We start from the raw sequence: 21,725 nt of genomic DNA, 5'->3' as shown, positions 1-21,725 counted from the left end.
AATCGATTTGAAAAGAATAAAAGTGCAGGCAGGAATACAGATAAAATATAGAACAATCTAAAACATATATTCAGAGCAACAAGGTGTAGCTTACTGCAGTACTGTGCACAGGGAACGCGAGCAAGTGTGTTAAAGAGTTCTGGACAGGATCCGTTTCCATGTGAATATCCAACCTGTTTGTCTAAGGCTTGGTTTCAACCACTTCCACCCCTGCCAGGAGCCCCAGGCACAATTTCAGTTAAGCATCATAAAACCGTACAAGATGTTTAATAGGCAACGATACTGAAACGACTGGTTGCACCTTTTGGGCATTGATATATCTCACAATTTAGCAAGGATAATGCGCAATGCATTTTGCCAATAACATCTAACATTTATTATTATTATTAGTAGTAATAGTAGTAGTATTTCAGATGTTTATTGAATTATTAGTCCTACGCTAAATAAATGGTCTACTTCAAAACACGACATGTCATAAAATATTACAATGGCTAGAGAAACGCATCCTCGTGCGTAATTCTTATTTGTCCAAACTTTGACGCAATACTTTATTCATTATTTAACAAGTTAGGAGTGATGAAAGGCTAATCCGTATAGCCAAGTAAAGAAATATCTAATGGTTTGAAGCACTATAAAATCACTCCGCTGCAAGGTATTTACCATTATCCAGGAGTAAAACATCATTTACACAGAATTTGCCTATATTATATTCCTCCGCAAATCTATAGAGAGGCCTCTCACATAATGTTATGCATTCTGGATTTCTGGTTGTGTATGCGTTTCCCTATGCGTTTCAAGTGATGAAACAATCGTTGGTTTTCAAATTATGATCCCCAGAAGAATAAACTGTGGTCTGGCGCCATCAAGTTCTAAAAGAAAGAAAAGCGCTGCAGAAAGGCAAAAAAGTTTCAAATTCAACTGTAATTGAAACCAAATGTACTCAAATGGAAATACAGGAAGAAATAGTAAGCCAAAAGCCTACCAGGTCTGTGCAGTACAGTTCGCAACATCAGTTTTCATATCACTGCAAGGATAAGACAATTTAAAAAAATAATCTATATGCCAAAATTAACTTTATGTTATATCAATAACGTATAAGAGTGATTTATGCGTTATACTGGAATCGAACACATATTCTTCTTTCAAATTAACCCTTTGATCTCAACCTAAAATCCTTCATAATGATAATCATCTCAGATTTGGCCCAATCTGGACACAGACGTCAACAGGCATAAATCTTAATTGATCCTCTTGCGCCATCTTGTGGCTGAAATTATACAATTTAAAGGGACCATATCACTCCCAAAAAAAAATGTAGTCAATTCACCTGGACAGTTATTACATATTTCACTTACTTAGGTACTTGATAGACCTATTCTGTTTTGACAGAAGATCTAGTTGACTATAGTGCTCCATTCTGAAAATATGTCAATCTAAAACACCTTACAAACACTCAAATTCAACTCATATTGGCCGTATCTCTGACAGAGGATATTCTTGTCAGTATTAGGCCTTATGTATCCACTTCATGATTCACAGCAATGTTGGTTCATGTTTCAATCATGTCTTTGGTCATGTTCGTGTGAGTTAAAAATACAATAAAAATGATTTGTTGACAATAAAGCCACCCACAATGCAGGCAATGGCTGCAGGATGTCATTGAAGAGCAACTGCAGAAACTTGCAGTAGATGCAAATCGGACCATTTTTATCCCCATAAAGCAACACACTTTGAAAGGTGGTGACTGACCAGGGCCGGATTACCGAAGGGGCACGCAGTGTTCCCAGATAGCATATGACAGCAAAGTGTGTGGAATTGCAGGAAATTTGCTTTAAAACTGCAAAATTGTCTCTCAACCTCATGGGAAAATATTTAGAATAGCAGGAAATTTGCTTTGAAACTGCAAAATGTTTTATCAGCCTAGTGGCAAAATATGAACAAAAGCAAGAGATGAACTATAAAACCACAAGAACAACAAATACCTGCCCCATGGCAAAAAGTGTAGAATTGGGCAAATTTTATTTTAAACTGCAACATTTTCTCTTATCCTTATGATAAAATGTGTAGAATAGCATTATAAAACAGCACATTTCTCTCTCTTCACTATGGGTGGGCGCAAATGCAGTAGTCCGACCATGTCACCGACTTGACAAAAGTGATCTGCCGGAATGCGCCCAATAGCATTAAAATCACACGAGCTCTGTTAAAAGTCACTGTAATTAATTGATGAAAAACAACTGATAGTAAAGATATATGTGGAACCTTATTTTCAGTGAATGTATTGTGACACATTAGGCCCACCACTTGTATTTAACAATGCTATGTAATCAATGTATTACTTTTCATAAATGTAGGCCTAGAAATGAATGTGATGTTTGAGGCTCTCTCACTAATTGATTGTGCAATGCACACACATATTGTTTGATTTCAGTTTGTGAGTGTGTGATATTGGGGTTGGAGACATGTTTATTTCGACATTATAAATAAAAACCTTTATCAACAATGACAACACTGCCATGTTGGATCTGAGCCTTGCTGTTGGAAAACCTCCCCCGACTTCACTTCTCCACATTCATCTACCAGCGGTTGCTTTAGCCTTTACAACTAAAACGCTCCCATTTTGAAAGGGTGTCAGTCATAGAGATAGAAGAGGATTTATGCTACGTTCATATGCTAGTCGGGACTCAGAAATGTTCGACTTGCTATCCACTTGAACGTGGCACGTGTATAACTACAACCAGTTTGCAAGTTGTAGATTTCAGCGTTTCCTAGTTGCGACTAGCATGTGGACGCAGCATAATCTTTATACCTGTGCCATTATAGCGGCTGTGACAGCATTGGCAGCTCTATTGAGGATACAACCCCCAGGAATCTTCACCCAGTTGATTACTTTGACTACTTCAAAATGGCGGAAGCATGGTGGATGCCCTCAATGGCGCTGCCCATGCTAAATCGGCCTTTTGGCAACCAGAGGCTTCTATAATTCTCTATGTTGTCACTTTTAAAACGTTTTGGGTTTAGTTAAATGGGATTACGAGTTCTAGTTGTGTGCCAGACAGCTGATGGTATACTGTCTGCCATGTTGAGAAAAACTTCACTTCCCATCAGTTATTTGGCAATGCGTCATTGCTACGATTTACGTTGTGTGTGCGCCATCATTGGTGGCTCGGTTGTCACTACGAAACAGCGGTAAAGGACGTATCAAGCAGCAAGGTTGTACACAAACGAGTGTTTTAGTATCCAAATGTTTTCAGAGTTTGATAACGTATCTGCATATAAATTAATATCGGTAGCAAACATACATGCTAGTCGAGATTCTAGTATGCATGTAGGCTACTGTGGTATACTGCTCTCGTAACATTGATGCTAGGCTATGTTGCTCTGACTTACTCTTGTGGGACTGGCTTAGCCTACTAGTTACCCAACCGACACACAAAATGTACCGAAGAAAGTCAAATATGTGATCAACGTTGGGGAAATGAACCACGGTGTTCCCCTGAGGAATTCAGCTAAACTAGGATAGGCTATTGTATGGAAGAACAGTTCAGCTGCAGATACCATTTATTTGCCCACGTTTTTTCTTTTTACCACATTCATACTGTATGTACAGTCATTTGTGTTTTGCAACTATGTAAAAAAAAATGACCGGCACAGCGCAACAAAATGATCGTTTAATCTTCTATTACTAATTTGCTACATTTGTATCGTCTGCACGTGCCCACAGCCAATTGTTCTGCAGTGGGTGTGTGGGGAATGGCGATAGTCACGTTCTCCCTCATTATTTCGTTATGTGTCCTAATCTAGATGACTGATTGGGCTGGATATGGGTATGCAGCCCTCATTGCATCCGGGGGAGCGATGGGCTATGTCAAAGCAGGTAAGTTTATTATTGTGCCATCTGGGTCTACTCAATTATATAGTTATGCAGCCATTTACAGGTGAGTTTAATTTATTCTATCATTTCTACTCTTGTGCTTGCCCATACTTGATAATGAACTGGTAACCAAGTTACCACTCACCCTGTACTTCTTTTTGTGTCTCCAGGCAGTGTCCCCTCTTTGGCAGCAGGTCTTCTATTTGGGGGCCTAGCTGGGGTTGGTGCCTACCAGATATCACAAGATCCCAAAAATATTTGGGTGTCATTAGGTTGGTGAACTTGTGTTGGCCCTTATACAAGCATGCTTTCACATTCATAAAACCGTAACAGTATAGCTTCCTTCCCTCGCCCCGAATCAGGGACTCTCTGCACACACTGACAACAGTTACCCATCGCGCCACAAAAGCCATGACCCTTGCAGAGCAAAGGGAACAACTACTTCAGGTCTCAGAGCGAGTGACGTCACCGACTGAAACACGCTAACTAGCTAGCCATTTCACACCAGTTACACTTGCAACAGGCCTCCCATCGCCCAGACCTCATTTGATCACCGCTAACTAGATACTCATGATGATTAGGTTTACAATAGACAAGATGTAATGGGTCCTCACTCAAGATGTTACATAAAGCTTACTTCACTTTTCAATTGTAATTTTCACTGCGTCGGGGATAGCATACACAGACGTGCAACATCTTTTTGAGTGTGGACCCATTACACATTTGAATTTGCGGGTTTTACGCACCAGCCAAGCTTCTGGGAGAGCATGATGGTCCCCTATTGAGTAGGTCTACAATAGGCCTACTATACTGTACTGAGAGTCATTTCCCCCTGTATCACAGTCACATCAGGAGCCCTGGCAGGTGTGATGGGAAAGAGATTCTACGGCTCCAGGAAGATTATGCCTGCTGGAATGATGGCAGCAGCAAGGTAGTTGAGATGACCAACTCCTTCATTTCAGGAATAGGTCATAGGTATGCATGTAGATGATACAGTACATGATCTTACAGTACTTAACGTTTATTTTCTCTACTTTCTAGTATCCTTATGGTGGGAAAGCTCAGTGTTGGAATGCTGCTGCAGAAGCCCCAGGAGTCATAATACACTGATGTGAACACTTTCAGACACTGATGTAAAAATCATTATCCTCTTTCTTTTCCATTGTCTTGTATTATTCAGGCACAACCGGTCATCAGTCATATGTGGATGTTATTTTGTAAAAATGTATAATTGAACACTGATTTATCTTGTTTATAAAATTACAAGGATGGCATGTGTTTTTGTTCATATTGTTACACAGATTGTCATTACATGAATGAACCGTTAAGTTGTGTAAAAGGTTTTAAGAAATGGCCAGTGTTTAATAGCTGCATCTTAAGCGTGGATTGTCATAATACATAACTGAAGTCAACACTTCTTTAGCCACTGATACAGTAAGTGGCTATTCAAGAGATTACAATGAGTGATAGGAAACATTTCCTTATATAATTTCATTGGAGTTGAGTAATGTAAACAAAAGTTAAAAAATAGAAACTGTAACATTATAAAAATCTAAAATACAAAATCCACCGTTATTGGTTCTAATCAAATAAAACCAATTGTAAGACGAATGTCATTTTTCGGCATCAGACTCCATCCAGACAACACCCAATGGGTTTCGGGACATGGTTATCTTTGAGGGATACTTTAGAGCAGCCCTATCAGCCAGTCTATCATCAATTACCATACAGTAGATCAGTGTTTCCCAACTCTGGTCCTCAAGTACATATTTGTTGTGGCCCAAGACTAGCACACCTGATTCAAGTTGAATCAGGTATGTTTGTCCGGGGCTACAACAACAGTATGTACTGTTGAGGTTACTGAAGGACTGGAGTTGGAAAACACTGCGATAGATGACGCCGGGTCTTCTGTTGAAGGTACAGGGATCAGGCCTCCTGGCGTATGTCTTTCCTTCATACATCACCCAATGATGCCAGTATAAAACAAACATGTATATATCTCCTTGAACATCCCAGTACATGTGCTACTTAGTTGTAATAATGTATTGGAGGTCTTTCAGAAGTACATTCACCGAGGGTAGTAAAATTCAGAGCAGAGCAACAAAAGGTTTTCCTTAGCGCAAAGACTGGCTAAACCTGTGAGTTGGTTTAATAGCATCTCTTGATGCACTACCGATTGCCTCCATACTTGGATGCCCAGTCTACCCTCCCATGGACTGGCTGTACAGGTGGACCTCTAGTCAGAAGGTTGCCAGAGGTTTTCCCCAGGGCAGAGTAGTCCTGGCCTTTCATTTGAGGCTTGTCCGCCCTCCTTTTCCAGCCGTCGTAATCTGAAAAGAAAAAAAGATCTGAGTGAGTGACACCTCCATGTGCTGAATTTACTATTCCATATTTACAGGACTCCCTCTATTAACAGACACCCAGGTACAATCCTGAAACAACACCCCTACCACCCATATAGGCACGTGTGTAGATCAGAGTATTGTGCAGGTATATGCAATATTCTACACAATTTATCAGTTGGCAAGGTGGAGCAACAGATATATTTTTATACCTGTCCAATCCTTTCAGATCTAGGCAAGTGCCCTGGCATGAGGAGGTTGTTTCTGAACAGAGATATATAGTGTCTACTGGTATGAGGGAGTTGTTTCTGGACAGGGATATAGCGTGTCTACTGGTATGAGGGGGTTGTTTCTGGACAGGGATATAGTGTCTACTGGTATGAGGGAGTTGTTTCTGGACAGGGATATAGCGTGTCTACTGGTATGAGGGGGTTGTTTCTGGACAGGGATATAGTGTCTACTGGTATGAGGGAGTTGTTTCTAGACAGGGATATAGCGTGTCTACTGGTATGAGGGGGTTGTTTCTGGACAGGGATATAGTGTCTACTGGTATGAGGGAGTTGTTTCTAGACAGGGATATAGCGTGTCTACTGGTATGAGGGGGTTGTTTCTGGACAGGGATATAGTGTCTACTGGTATGAGGGAGTTGTTTCTAGACAGGGATATAGCGTGTCTACCCCAGCCTCAATGTAACCGTCTCCCTTGTCTGCTTGAGACAGATATCCCTGGGAGACCATCTGGTCACTTTGACTGAGCCCAATAAGTGCTCATAACAATGCATCAAAATGGCTCTAGCTAATGTAATGTAGATGAATGTAAATGTTGATTAAGTGCTTCAGATCTTTAGCAATGCAGATCCCCGGTTCACAGTGCGTATTCGGGCTCCCTTTCCAACTGTGGCCTAACAAAGAATCACAGGCTTCTTATCAGGTTTAAGGGCAGGCTATTGACTAACAGATGATTGCTATATATAAATAGACTTCAAATGGCACCTACATCAGTACCTGTGTGGGTCGGTATTAAGAGCATGATGGTAACAACACCAAGGTAGTGGGTTCAATTCCCAGAGGGGTCGCATACATACACATAAACTGTATGCACTCATTGTAGTGTAATTTGCTCCGGATAAAAGCCTCTGCTAATTGGCGTATTTGATATTATTAGCCTGGGACTGAAACACTGCATTACCTTCAGTGTTTTCACTCATGGGCGTGGTGGAAGTGGACTTTGTCTTTGAAGGTTTTGGTTTGACATTTTTGTTATCAGGAGTAGCAAGATCAACTGAGAGGGACAGCAAGAGATGAGTTTAATGCAAAAAAAATAATAATAGAAAATGAGTAAAGAATGACGAAATGTCAGAAAAAGAGAAAGCATGTAATGGTATAAATCCCTTCCAAGTGGCCTTATCTGTGTCTGCTGTGCCATCTAGTCCAAAGACCAGAGCATTTTTATGCCAATTAAAATGGTAACTATAGGATCTTACTTGTGTGCTGGCCGGCAAGAGGAGCAAGCTGGATCCTTTGACCCACAGAGCCAACCTCTTTCTTCTGAAAGGAGGGAACATAACCTCCAGACAGATTGTACTTTGTACTGACAAAGTTTCCTGAAAGACAAAAAAACGAATTGATTTAAATGTTGACAAATGTTATTCATAACAATGATTTAATTCAGACAAACTTTATTCATAACAAATAACGCTTCACTTGTACATCTTTAGCAGCAGTTCATTTGTTATTTAGAGTTCAGTCATAAAAATGACCATGGTTCCAGCAACCTTAATCTATTTAGTAATCTGGAGCGTGGTTCTCGTGTAGCACTGTGTGTTTGGGCTCCCTCTCCTGCTGTGTCATAATTGGCTGGGCTCATCAACATGTTAACCCACACCCACAGTATTAGGGAAATGGTTGCATAAGCAGAAACACTTATTTCATTTTAGTATATCCACCATAAAACAGATACGTAACAAAATGTTACTAAATGTTTATGAAAATTGGGCATTATTGCTAATGACTATACTTAATAATAAACCACTTCAATTAATTTTTACTATAGATCTTAGCTAGAGGTCAGCAGAGGTCAACAGCAGGAATCCATGAACATACAAAGACATGAACATTCAATACTAAAAGCCTTTACAGGTAAAGTACCTTTAGCTGAATCAGGTATTCTTTCTTTTAGAACAGATTTATCCGTAGATTTATCAGAAGGGTTATCAGTGTCTTCTGCTCCCACAGTTAATGACAGGGGGATAAGACAATACACACATGAAAGCAGAGGGACAAGAGCGAGCGGAAAGGAGAGAAATTGGTGAAATGATGCAACAATTTATCGAGTCATTAGAGAAGCACAGTGAAATATAAGTCAGAAATAGAGACGAAGATGAGGAAGGCTACTGTAGATTTCTGTGAGAGATTGGGCCATCCGGTCCATAAACTCAAGATGGAGGGTGGGCTTGGAGACACTTGATCCTAAGCAACTGTCTTAATAATCCTCTAATCTCATGAATAAGGAAAGTGGGGGGCAGAGAGAGAGCACAGAGGCACATATTGTGTGTCTGTCTACATGACAAATGAATAATGGAGGCTCCCGTCTCCAAAGTGGCCCAGACGCTTAAGCACAGTAGCATACTCCAAACAGTTGCCTTTTTTGTGCCGAGTCAACACTAAAAGATCAGGGCGAATCAGGAAATGAGCATTGTAGAACTAAAGCATATGACGTGTAGGCCCTTTGTGATATGGGGGCATAAGAGTAGGAGGGCAAGCGTGTAATATAAAGCGACAAAGGGTTACCTGCGTTGACTCTGGTGACGGACAAACCAGCTCCAATGGGGCCGAGGGGTTTACTGTTGACATTGGTGGAGTTGTCCCACAGATCTCGGAGTGTCGGCCCACTGGGCTCCTTGTCTACAGAGTTCTTGCCGATCAACCCTGTAAGGAAAGAAGAGCTGGGTCTGAAAATGTGGATGGCTGAAACTGACATAAGAGGACCAGTTGATACATGAGAAAATATACCTCCTACAAATGACTTGCTTATCTCACATTCTTCTTGTTTAAAACAAACAAACAAATAAGCACATTTTCAGTTGGTCTTACCAGGCAGATATCTTGATTGACTAAGGTAATGTTGTCTTGCTGAGGAGCCCGGGAGACTGGAGTCCATTTGGCCCTTCTTAATATTGCTTGGTAACTTAGTAACAGTGCTGAAGGAGTATATCGGTTTTTGCTCTTTGGATCTGATAGATAAGAAAGGCAGAAAATCAAACAGTCGGAACAACTCAGACGATTCATCTCAGCCAATGAAATATTTCAGTTAGATTGAATATGAACCTCCTACAGGTAAATCAACCTATAACAGGGTAGCTAACTGTAAAGGCCACTTTTCTATCTCATCGTTTGCACAAATAGTATAACGGTCGTCACAGAAAGGTAATTGGTTTGTGCCATAATACATGAAATGTAAACAAAAGGTTACAGGTAAATCAATACAAGGAGACATCTATGCAGGGAGGAAGAGGAGAATGGTCCCCTGCTGTAATATAATCATTGATCTTACTGTGCATTACTATGGTCCTTAGGGCCCTTCTCCTCCTCTGATCCAAGGCTGGGTTTCTTGGAGTGGGACACAGAGGTCTCAGAAGGTTCTGACTCATCCCAGCTCTCTGTTGCCTTTACCACTGTCTGGCCCCAGCGCCTCCGCCCGCTCTTCACACCCACCGCTGCACTGGTCTCACTCCCAGTCCCCACCACGACAGATGGCTTCTGCCAAACGCAATACATTTCATAGGACATAAGTCATTCAGTTACAGTTGAAGTCGGACGTTTACATACACCTTAGCCAAATACATTTAAACTCCGTTTTTCACAATTACTGACATTTAATCATAGTAAAAATGCCCTGTCTTAGGTTAGTTAGAAACACCACTTTATTTTAAGAATGTGAAATGTCAGAATAAGAGTAGAGAGAATGATTTATTTCAGCTTTTATTTCTTTCATCACATTCCCAGTGGGTCAGAAGTTTACATGCACTCAATTAGTATTTGATAGCATTGCCTTTAAATTGTTTAACTTGGGTCAAACATTTTGGGAAGCCTTCCACAAGCCTCCCATGATAAGTTGGGTGATTTTTGGCCCATTCCTCCTGACAGAGCTGGTGTAACTGAGTCAGGTTTCTAGGCCTCCTTGCTCGCACCTGCTTTTTCAGTTCTGCCCACACATTTTCTATGGGATTGAGGTCAAGGCTTTGTGATGGCCACTCCAATACCCTGACTTTGTTGTCCTTCAGCCATTTTGCCACAACTTTGGAAGTATGCTTGGGGGTCATTGTCCATTTGGAAGAGTCATTTGCAACCAAGCTTTAACATCCTGACTGATGTCTTGAGATGTTGCTTCAATATATCCACATAATTTCCCCCCCTCATGATGCCATCTATTTTGTGAAGTGCACCAGTCCCTCCTGCAGCAAAGCATCCCCACAACATGATGCTGCCACCCCCGCCCTTCACGGTCGGGATGGGGTTCCTCGTCTTGCAAGCCTCCCCCCTTTTCTCGAAACATAACGATGGTCATTATGGCCAAACAGTTTTATTTTTGTTTCATCAGACCAGAGGACATTTCTCCAAAAAGTACAATCTTTGTCCCCATGTGCAGTTGCAAACCGTAGTCTGGCTATTTTTATTGTGGTTTTGGAGCAGTGGCTTCTTCCTTGCTGAGCAGCCTTTCAGGTTATGTCGATATAGGACTCGTTTTACTGTGGATATAGATACTTTTGTACCTGTTTCCTCCAGCATCTTCACAAGGTCCTTTGCTGTTATTCTGGGATTGATTTGCACTTTTCGCACCAAAGTACGTTCATCTCTAGGAGACAGAACGCGTCTCCTTCCTGAGCGATATGATGGCTGCCTGGTCCCATGGTGTTTATACTTACGTATTATTGTTTGTACAGATGAACGTGGTACCTTTAGGCATTTGGAAATTGCTCCCAAGGATGAACCAGACTTGTGGAGGTCTACAATTGTTTTTCTGAGGTCTTGGCTGGTTTCTTTTGATTTTCCCATGATGTCAAGCAAAGAGGCACTGAGTTTGAAGGTAGGCCTTGAAATACATCCACAGGAACACCTCCAATTGACTCAAATTATGTCAATTAGTCTATCAGAAGCTTCTAAAGCCATGACATCATTTCGGGAATTTTACAAGCTGTTTAAAGGCACAGTCAACTTAGTGTATCTAAACTGGAATTGTGATGCAGTGAATTGTAAGTTAAATAATCTGTCTGGAAACAATTGTTGGGAAAATGACTTGTGTCATGCACAAAGTAGATGTCCTAACCGACTTGCCAAAACTATAGTTTGTTAACAATACATTTGTGAAGTGGTTGAAAAACGAGTTTTAATGACTCCAACCTAAGTGTATGCAAACTTCCGACTTCAACTGTATATGTCAAAGTCCAAATAGATACCCAGATGTCTCCGAGTTTGATTTCAAGGGGGGACTGCGTAATAATGTTACAATTGTTATATAACTGCTACTGATTTTAACATGTTTAGCAGCTATTCCATGTTTCCTCAGATCTCTTTGTATGGACACAGTCCTGCCACCCACCGTGTTGGAGTTAATGACTTGGTCATGTGGAGATGTCTGGTCAATCTGATGGTCTGTCTGCTGGAGGGGCTGTTGGGGGGCCTGGTGGTGTCTGCTGGAAGCTTTGGGGTGGTTGCCCTGAGACGTCCGGGCAGAGGAGTCTCCTGAAGAGGACTGCAGCTCACCTTTGGGCTCTGATGAGCCTCGGGATTGAGTCCTCACCGTGGCCTTGCGTATCTCACTACCGGGCCGAGGCCCCAACACCTGACCCACCTGGAAGTAAGGGTACCGCAGAGCCTAGAACACAGAATGGGGATATGAATAGGATGAATTACTTATCATTAATGACTCCAGAACATAAAGGACATACGTTGACCAGCCATAAACAGGCATTGCGTAAGCAGCACACAGAAGAGCCCCATGAGGCTCTTGGGGTAATCAGTCTTAGTGGGCATGACTCACTGCACACCTAGCCAACGACTATGTAACAGGCATTACGGTGCTGCTTAACCATACCTATTCCTCCCTCACCAGCTAACACAGAAACTGGAACTCAGAACCTCAGTCTTTTGACAACATCTTAGCCAGCTATGTCACCAAATAGCTAGAAATTTGGTGGCGTGGAGAGACATTTCAAGCTGAGGAATGAGTTTTTATCATGCCCCATCAGTTACATATAGGAGTTGAAACAGATCTGGGAGCAGGCTACAGCACTGTGATGACTGAATACCTGCACGGCCGTGGGTCTTTTCTTAGGATCCCACATGAGCAGGTCCTTCATCAGGGTGATGGCCTCTGTGCTGGCGTTGGGGATGAGGGTCTTCAGGTGGGTGGGCACACACTGAGGGAAGCGGAAGTTCATGGCCGAGGCCAGCTGGTATCCCTCTGGCCAGTCAGACTGGTAGAACAGGAGAGGAAAGTTAATTTAGAGAAATAATACTGTATGACGTTTCATTAACTCTCTCAATGCTTCATAATATCTGTGTATATTGGAAGCAATACAGTATGTCAACTATTCAAACCCATTAGAGCTAATTGTAATAGATTTGTATTAGAAACAGATTCCATTACACAAATGTCAATAGAAAACAGTATTATTCTAACCAGTTTAAATGAGCTAGTTTACTGGATTACTTCCAGCACACACATTTTCACCAGGCCATCATTTAAACTATATCACACTAGTACTATATCTCTCTGTAGACAGAGAATTGGTTGCTCTTCCCTCTCTTACCTTCTTGACTGTCCCCAGAACCTGGCAGATCTTGAAGATCTCGTCCACCTCGCTGTTCCCGGGGAATAGAGGCCTAAGTGTGTAGAGCTCAGCCATGATGCAGCCCACTGCCCACATGTCTATGGGAGAGCTGTAGATGGACGACCTGAGCAGCACCTCTGGGGCGCGATACCTGGACACGACGACAGGGCAGCGTTTTTTCAACTTCGTTATACATTGTTTAAAATAAGAGGGGACCAAAAGTCCCGACGATGGAGGGTACCTCACCATCTTGTGGACACGTAGTCCGTGTATGGGGGGCGGGAGCGGATCTCTCTGGCCAATCCAAAGTCGGCTATCTTGACTAGCTCTGGGCCCATGCAGAGCAGGTTTTCAGGTTTCATATCCCGGTGGAAGAATCCTATGCAAGGGGTCATGGAGAACACTCAGCTCAACCTCTTCACAGGTCATCCAGAAGGACGTTTTAAATATTTATACTGACCATTGAGTGTTTAGGTGAAGACCACATTTCATACTTGATTACTGTTATGGATTTTAGTTTTACATGAATCATTCAGTCAAAATAGATTCAAATGGCTTTAAATTGATAGTTCAGTACATTTATTTGGGATTGACATCTATAGATGGATTCTAATATACTGGGATCTACAAACAACAAGCATACAATAAAATTTTGCTTGACTTGAGACCACTTATGAGGAAAATATCAGACTAACTTTGAACCAACCATCCCTTTAATCCCAAGACAATGGAGTGAACCATCCCTTTAATATGCATCATATGGGGTTTTGCGACATGGAGTAGTATGCTAATTTACAAAAAGCAATGTCACGCAAACAATAGACAAAAGAGCAGCAGGAGGACAAAGCATCTTACCATGCTTGTGCACAAATGCCATACCAGACAGCACTTGGAACATGATGTTCCTAATTTCATTCTCAGTGAACATCTTATTTTCCCTGGCAGCGCAAAGGAAAGGCACACAAGAGGAAAAAAGAAAGGAGGGAGGAGAAAAGAGATAAAATAAGAAGAGAGAGAGATGAGATAGGGAAACAGCTCCCAGGATGCATGCAGCCCATAGGACAAGTGGAAACCGTGGCCGTGTTGGACAAACACAGACTGAGTTAGCGTGGTGTGAGAAAAGAACAACTCTTGCCAAGTCACTCACTCTCTAACAGGCCAGATGGACTAGAAACCTGTTTACCTCAAAGTTTAAAGTGCTTTTCAACGCTGGGTTGCACAAGTGAGGTATCCACATGTCCGTTCACCGAAACAGCAAGACAACGGAGGTCTAACCAAGGGTGACAGCCAGCCAGGTGCTAGCTAGCTAGCGTGTGAAAGGCTAAATATTTGTCAGTGTTTACAGACAATAGCCAACTCTATGAATGATGGGAGTGCCCGTGACAGCAGAGACCTCTGTAGCCCCAGTTGTCCTTGGTGTGTCAGAGGACAGAGTCAAGTGGTTCTTATGCGGGAGACCTACCATGTTTATGGATAAATGATAGGCCTTGTAATATCTGAAAGCTTATGTTTCTGATCGCTGATTCAGGGAACAATTTATTTCTGCAAATGAAGAATTGATAGAATTGTCAACTGATAAGACTCTATATGAAACTTCAAATAAATGTTGGGTTGTGTTCATAAGGGCACGGAACGAAAAACATTTTTAAACGTTTTGTAACGGAAAACAAAAATACAGCTTTTTCTATTTTCTTCAGTTTGGTGCCAAATGAACACAATCCTGTTGATTCCCACTCTTAAATAAATTACTTCCCCAACAAGCATTATCTATTAAACCATTTTCAGGGTTTCAAGGTTTTGTTGTTTGAAATGAAACGCCCTTACCTGTCCTTCATGAGCTGATAGAGATTTTCTTTCATGTATTCAAAGACAAAGTACAGGTGGTCGTTTTCTCTGATGACTTCCTTTAACTTCACCACGTTGGCATGATTCAGCTTCTTCAGGGACTGTGGAAATACATCATGGGATGGACCAAGATGATGAAGTATGATTATGTCTTTAAATGAAATATAGTGACAAACATTCTCTAGTATATAATCATCATAAAATATCAACAGAAATTGAATAATTAAATTCCATAAGCAAGACACGGATGTCATTGTTGTTAGTGATAATTGTAAGCACTTCCAGTTGGTGCTGATACCATCCTGTATGAAACATGAAATGTACCTAAAACATTCTGTTAATCATGTGTTGTGTACCAATCTTTACCTTTACTTCTCTCAGATTCATGCACTCTTCCCACGAATAAAACTTCCTCTTCATTCTGTAAAACGAGACAAACGACATGGTGTTTACAGTTTCAATACCATTTTCTCACTCTACAGGAACATACTATATTTATTATTTACTCTGTAGCCCACTATTTACATAGAAATCCCACACTAATATATAACATAAGAATATCCTAATCTTTACATTTCAGTTTCTTTGTAATCTATACAAGCACCACTACTAAATTTGTAATGCTAAGATATTAATTATTATTAGGCCTAATTCTTTCAGTTAAAGTGCCAAAAGTGTATCTATCTATATAGTGACCACATCTTTTCAATAAATGCTAGGTAAACACTAACTGAAAAAGGACTGTAAAACAAGGCGTTAGTGCATCGTCGGGGCGTCATTTACAGATGTACTGTACATGAAATTAAACCTTATTCCCAATGAACATTGGAGGTGTCCATTACGTGTCAGCTAATACATGTTGCTATGCTTGGTAGATAGTAGGTCCACCACCTGGTATAACTGACACTCTAGTACAACCTAATCCGTCGAGGACCTTTATTCTGACACTCTCATCTGATATTATGTAACTGGACACTAGGACCTGCAGATATCACACTCCTCCTCCTCCCGTGCATCCGCCAATGCCTCTCTCCGCAGCAACACAACACTGCAGACTACTTTCACTCCTTTCACCGTCACCATGGCTATCACTTTGCATGGTAACGAAGCGTTCACCCCCCCGTATCCATTATTCAACCTACCCTCCATGATGAAAGGCAGAGTTGTAAGCTGGCTTGCCTTAGTCATGGGGAAGCCTAAAGTGAGACTTCAGCCGGATTTGTTTGTAGTTAGGCATTATACAGCCAGAGAATTGTGTATGGTTCCGGAGTGTGGTTACCTTAAACCTAACCTTAAGCCTAACATTAATCCTGAACTTAACCAATATTGATCCCTATGCTTAACCCTTCCCTTTCTGTCAGCTGAATATACACTTCCTTGTTACTACGTTGTGCCAGGCATGGTGTTTCAGTCATCATGACTCATGAAGGTGTATTTTAGGATGGTAGTGCACTTATGTGCTTCAAAATGGCCGCTTGTGAGAACACTTAAGGAGTCTGCATGCCTCCCTCCCTAAACAGTATGGAAGAGTTTGTGACATTTTGTGATGTTTTTGTTAGTTTTGGACTTCGGTAAGGGTTTTTTCAGCTGTTCGGGCACAAATTTTTTCTCGAGGCAAGCCGAAGTCGGTAGCCAAAGTCGACACCCCTTCGTCAATGATAGGTCAACAGTAAGGATTCTTAAATGAAGTCTTTCAACAGTAAGGATTCTTAAATGAAGTCTTTCAACAAGAGACGACTCGTTTTCATGCACATTTTTGAATTGAGAAATACTGCACCATACATTTAATGTAAAATTATAGGACTAAGATCTCCTCTGCAAAAATGTCAAAATTAATGAAAGATTTCTTGAGTTATATCAGATTAATTCTGACTATTTTAAGGAAGTGTATACTGGCTATGTCATTTCAAAATTGACAAACAGTACTATTGCTGCTTTTTTCTTGTTTTTCAAGCAAAAGTCTTTTAAGGGAGTATGTGAGCACACTCGTTCGGTTTCACCTAGCTGAAGCCAAACTGAAGCATACTGACACATTTACCCTCTCAGAACAAAGCCATGTGAGTAAACAAACCACCCAGACCCTTGACTAGTTTATTAGTACTATACACACATACCTGTTGATGGCCACCAGTGTAGGACTATACATACCTGTTGATGGCCACCAGTGTAGGACTATATGTACCTGTTGATGGCCACCTGTGTAGGACTATACGTACCTGTTGATGGCCACCTGTGTAGGACTATACGTACCTGTTGATGTTCACTAGTGTAGGACTATATGTACCCGTTGATGGCCACCAGTGTAGGACTATATGTACCTGTTGATGGCCACCAGTGTAGGACTATATGTACCTGTTGATGGCCACCAGTGTAGGACTATACGTACCTCTTGATGGCCACCAGTTCTCCCGACTCGTTGCTTTTCCCCATCAGCACGCTGCCATAAGTGCCATCTCCCAACTGCTTCAGCTGCGTGTAGCGATTCATTGTCTCAGAATCATCAGCTTGGGGGAGTTGCAGGGTGCTTCTCTCTCCTAAATGATAGTTCTACCAGTCCTCTCTTTCTCGCTCACTATGTCAATATGTTATGTTCTTCATTGGTGGGATTCACAACAGGTCACACAGGAACGGTACCATTGCTCTCTCCTGATCGCCACACTGGAGGTCAGCCAAATGTTACACTCCTTCCTGATGCTGGCATATCTTCAACAACACAGGAGAAAATACAATACTGTCAACTTTAAGGTAACCAGTCGCCTACAGAAAATCATAAGACAACGACAAAATAGGACTTTCAGTAGTGGAAGCTCCCAAATATCTCAATGAAAGGGCTGTTAAATGAAAGTAAAGAAGTAGAGAACATCCTCTCTTCTTGAGAAAGAGGTTGAGGAGGTGGATTAAGTGTGTGACAGCAGGGCTTGAGCCTGAGCTGACGCCGTCGTCACACTACCCAGGGACATGACACATCCGTGGCCAGGCGTGGCCTGCCGGTGATTAGGTCTACTGGGATATAAATAGGGCATTACATCACCACCATGCTCACTTACCAGCACTCACTCTATCCCAAGCTCCCAACCCTGCATGACTGGCAATTGGATTTCAAGGGGCACAGCAACAGTAATCAGAGTGTTGGCTGCTATAGTACAGAGGTTTGTTTAAGGTAAACATGTCATGTCATGCTTACGACAGAGACACAGCGTTGCCCATGTAGGCTATGACCCCAGTTGCTTTGGTGTTATATTCTGAGGGGACGATACAATATAGTCTAAATATAGCAAACCATTATCAAAAGACTAAAATGACAGAGAGGCTATATAAGTCTACCTCAATCTAGAGTTTGTTCAATAAAAGAGACTAAAATGGACATCTCAAACCAGATTTCTTATCTGAATTAGACAATGTAGGATTGACGAAGCCATTTGGTGGAAATTTGAATAGTCATATCGCCAACAGCTTTCTAAACAGCCATATTTGAACAACAAAATGGGCACATCTAGGGTAAATAATAATACCACTATATGTGTATACTGTCTGTATTTAGGCTAGTCGATTCAAAGCCACAGAATTAGATTATTCTCTAGGATTAAATAAGACTGGTCCACTCAATTGAATTTCAAGACAGGAAAGAGACTACTCTCCATCAAATATGAAAATAATATTTTGAAAATACTTTGCACTCTTCTTGTAGTAGACAAAAGTCTGCCCTAAATCACTTTAGAAAATAACTGAAAAGAGAAAACTGCATAAAAGTATTATGTTCTATCTTCTCTATGATTTTAATTGCTTGCTCCAGTCTATAGCAAAACTCCCTTTCTTAAGACCATATGCCTCTAAAATAGGCAGGGAATGGTGAGCAAGGAAGGGCCTCTGTAACAGATTGCTGGAGTCCACTAAGCTTTCGCAGTATTGTAATCTGTTAGAGAGGGGTTTAGGAGGAATTACAAAGATGTATTAAAGGCACATGACATTAAGAAGCTCCTGAAGGTCGATGATGAAGCTGAAATATGCACACGTTTTATCATACCAAAAGTGCTAGGATAACCTAACAACCACAAGGGAATTAGAGTTTTTAATTAGGAGAGAGTATTTCCTGGGTAAAAAACTACTGTCACTGACATGATAAAATTGGACACAGGCCCAATATGTCAAGATGCCTTGCATTTCAAATGAATAAAACTCAAATTATATTAGAACCTAACCTTAAATTGAAGCTATGCTGATACCAAGTGTTTCACATTTCTAAGATTAAAGAATATTCAGGCCTTGAATAATATTATATTTGACAAACTTCTGTCTCTTAATTAATATAGCCTATTATACAGGCCTATTTTTGGCTTAGAATTAACCTACACAACAGTAACGTTATATGTTCTGTCATGTGTGGACATGTGTTGACATATGCCCATAATAACAGTCCTCTCAACTGTCCCTCTTTCTTGGCCAAAACGTTTCTTCTTGGCTGCCTGTCTTTTTAAAATATTTTCTCGGAACTCACCATTTTAGGGTGTTGTTCCTCCCACTGTTTTCTGAGCTTGAAGATAGCGCTGAAGTTTCTTGAGATAAAATGCAAGTGGCGTCCTTAGTGTTCCGATAAGGTGTGTGGCGCTTCTCCTTGGCAACGTACACAGACCAACGATGTCAGGTGGAAACGCAATGGTTTGTGGGACTTATTGTCGCGTGCCTGAGTGTGTCTTCAGAGTCGAGGCCTACCACCAAGGCTAACCAGGGGCCTACGAAACCACAGGATTCTATATTTGTGTTAGCACGGCACACAGTACACAAGTAGTCAACCAAATACCAGTAAAATAGCCCTCACCATAGCCCCACTGCCACCAGATGGCGCTATTATTCTTTACATATTTTGTCACCCACAGAGCAGCATACCTAGGCAACCTTTCAGGCTTATCTCTGCGCCTTCAGTTCCCTCAGGTAAGTGTTTGCCAGCCATTTCGCACAAAAGTGTAGTTCGTTTCCGACGTTTGAATGATTATTAATAAGAATATAGAAGGCCGTGTTTTACAATTACACGCATAGACTCTGTTTAATTTATATTGGCATTTTCAAGACAACTTGGAACTCTGGAGAAAAAAACGAGGTAAAATCATGACGCCAGTGATCTTCAGGTCAGACCTCTAGAAAGATGCCCGAATATCCGAATTGGAATTCCGAGTTGGATGACTGCTCAAAACTATTTTTTTCCCAGTCGGAGCTCCTTTTCTTCAGAGTTTCCAGTTGGTCAATTGGTGCTTTCAAGACAACTGGGAACTAGGATAAAAAACGAGGTCAAATAATGACGTCAGTGGTCTTTGGAGTTTTAGAAAGATGCTACTGCATTAGAGGCTAACGTCTTTAGCGCATATTGATTAAATTATCTCCTGACCTGGGGAGTTTTGTTAAAAGCCCTAACACTGGCTCTAAACATTAACAATTTTCTGTACGTTTTTGGAAACATAAAGGAACATATTTCAGATCACCAATACATATTTTTTTTCAAAAGGTTAAACTACTACACACCTTTTATAATGTTAGTCTTCCCACAGGGTCATATCTCCATGTTTACATGGCTTGTTTACTGAATACAGATGGAAGACAAGAGTGAGGTTTCCTCCACACAATAATGTGATGATTGTCAGATTAATATAATAGTTCCATTTAAAACGTTTAAATTCTTTGCAAGAATAACAATTTCCCCAATAATCCTGTTTACACGGACCCCTTTGAAATCAGGCAACCTGATAAATGCAGAAAATCACCAATCAAAATAAACATTCTACCACAGCGAAAATGTTATTTTTCTGAAGTGTATTTGTTTCGGAGTTCGGACATAAGTTTGCGTGTGAAAATGACTTCTAAAACGCATACATTCAGCTGTTCCGAACATAGCTAAAGAGGGAGGCTAGCACATGCGCAGATCAAATACACTGCTGGAACACCGATTTAATTAAGGCGTTTACTGTTTTAATCATTCTAAAGATTGCTCAGAAAGAGAAAAGCATTTACATGACTATTGCATAATCTGCCTACTGCCATAGTCAGTTCGATATCGAATTATTAGTGGGCATGTAGACCACCTCAGTGGCGGCCACCTGTGCTAATTAGCGATCTAACATTCTCCGAACACCTGTGTGTAAGTGTAACTGGGGAGGAAGTGTGGTGCATCAATTGAAGGCATGCCGCTTGTGGATCTGTGCAAAACTGCTACAGTAACTGTATATTTTTTATTTGAAAAATGATTTCTCTGATATGCAGACATGCACCTTATTTTTCATATGTTTTTCGAAAACCGTTTTGAAAGCAATGATTTACTTTTCTAAATGTTAAAACACAGCTTCCTAATTGTAGTAAACGCTGAAAACGATTTTTCCCAGTTGGTGCTCGTTTTTTCCTGAGTTCTATGTGTCTTGAAAACACTGAAGTCGGAAGTCAGAGATTTCCGAGTTCCCAGTTGTTTTCAACGTGGCAATGCACCAACAACTAAAGAACGTTGACGCACAAGGCAAAACCTTCCCAGCTGTTTTGGTGCAGTACCCACCACGCCCTACAGCGTAAAGCGAATCCATGCACATGCGCAGATACTGTGTGAAAGCGAGGTATTGCACCTCGCTCATCGCAATAGCTGAGTCCTTAGAGTTGCGACATAATTTTTTGGCTTCTAAATTAATGATAGGTAGGCCTACCCATGGATTCTTGAAGAATATAACATATAAATGCCTCATGTGCTTAGTTCAAATGTCGTACCTCATCAAAACCCAACCTAAGCTTGTTTTTAAACAATGCCAACGTAAACATACACTTAATTTTGATATCATAGATTGTCTATGAATTTGAAAGT

The 21,725-nt window shown here is 41.1% G+C and overlaps 2 protein-coding genes and 1 long non-coding RNA gene across 12 annotated transcripts in view; 2 read left to right on the top strand and 1 right to left on the bottom strand.

Moving 5' to 3' along the window:
• Nucleotides 1–3,053: 3,053 nt before the first annotated feature.
• tmem14ca (transmembrane protein 14Ca) lies at nucleotides 3,054–5,148 on the top strand. The gene is made up of 5 exons (XM_035756599.2): nucleotides 3,054–3,213; nucleotides 3,805–3,877; nucleotides 4,045–4,146; nucleotides 4,718–4,805; nucleotides 4,916–5,148. The coding sequence occupies exons 2-5, from the start codon at nucleotides 3,805–3,807 to the stop codon at nucleotides 4,974–4,976; spliced, it is 324 nt and encodes a 107-aa protein (XP_035612492.1). The 5' UTR covers nucleotides 3,054–3,213; the 3' UTR covers nucleotides 4,977–5,148.
• Nucleotides 5,149–5,203: 55 nt separating this feature from the next.
• Nucleotides 5,204–20,129, bottom strand: mak (male germ cell-associated kinase). Of its 8 annotated transcripts, XM_052504241.1 has the most exons (17): nucleotides 19,778–20,129; nucleotides 19,389–19,641; nucleotides 17,280–17,596; nucleotides 15,260–15,314; nucleotides 14,873–14,994; nucleotides 13,904–13,986; nucleotides 13,295–13,427; nucleotides 13,028–13,199; nucleotides 12,524–12,691; nucleotides 11,815–12,090; nucleotides 9,769–9,974; nucleotides 9,309–9,448; nucleotides 9,006–9,143; nucleotides 8,364–8,438; nucleotides 7,700–7,819; nucleotides 7,405–7,497; nucleotides 5,204–6,204 (listed from the first exon to the last, which is right to left on the bottom strand). In XM_052504241.1, exons 3-17 carry the CDS (start codon nucleotides 17,378–17,380, stop codon nucleotides 6,044–6,046), a joined length of 2,043 nt encoding a protein of 680 aa, XP_052360201.1. In that variant the 5' UTR covers nucleotides 17,381–17,596; nucleotides 19,389–19,641; nucleotides 19,778–20,129; the 3' UTR covers nucleotides 5,204–6,043. The 8 variants fall into 8 exon arrangements, with proteins under 8 accessions (XP_052360201.1, XP_035612432.1, XP_035612446.1 ...); XM_035756539.2 differs by lacking the exon at nucleotides 19,778–20,129 and having other exon boundaries at nucleotides 19,389–19,766; XM_035756553.2 differs by lacking the exons at nucleotides 13,904–13,986; nucleotides 19,778–20,129 and adding an exon at nucleotides 14,511–14,590 and having other exon boundaries at nucleotides 19,389–19,613.
• Nucleotides 19,673–21,725, top strand: part of LOC118371232 (uncharacterized) — a 30,134-nt gene continuing 28,081 nt past the window's right edge. For all 3 annotated transcript variants that reach the window (XR_004822954.2, XR_008105966.1, XR_008105967.1), the window contains exon 1: nucleotides 19,673–19,822. This is a non-coding gene — a long non-coding RNA (uncharacterized LOC118371232). The remainder of the gene's footprint in view (nucleotides 19,823–21,725) is intronic.

Source organism: Oncorhynchus keta, chromosome 4 (assembly GCF_023373465.1).
Source record: "Oncorhynchus keta strain PuntledgeMale-10-30-2019 chromosome 4, Oket_V2, whole genome shotgun sequence".
Lineage (NCBI taxonomy): Eukaryota > Metazoa > Chordata > Actinopteri > Salmoniformes > Salmonidae > Oncorhynchus > Oncorhynchus keta.
This window is presented reverse-complemented; position numbering and strand designations above follow the sequence as displayed.

Coding starts and splice junctions, on each gene's coding strand:
- tmem14ca (XM_035756599.2), top strand. CDS start 3,805: ATGACTGATTGGGCTGGATATGGGTATGCAGCCCTCATTGCATCCGGG. Junction 3,878..4,044: donor GATGGGCTATGTCAAAGCAG/GTAAGTTTATTA, acceptor TTGTGTCTCCAG/GCAGTGTCCCCTCTTTGGCA. Junction 4,806..4,915: donor GGAATGATGGCAGCAGCAAG/GTAGTTGAGATG, acceptor TCTACTTTCTAG/TATCCTTATGGTGGGAAAGC.
- mak (XM_052504241.1), bottom strand. CDS start 17,380: ATGAATCGCTACACGCAGCTGAAGCAGTTGGGAGATGGCACTTATGGC. Junction 9,449..9,768: donor AAGGACCATAGTAATGCACA/GTAAGATCAATG, acceptor CTTATCTATCAG/ATCCAAAGAGCAAAAACCGA. Junction 6,205..7,404: donor CATGAGTGAAAACACTGAAG/GTAATGCAGTGT, acceptor TTTTCTTTTCAG/ATTACGACGGCTGGAAAAGG.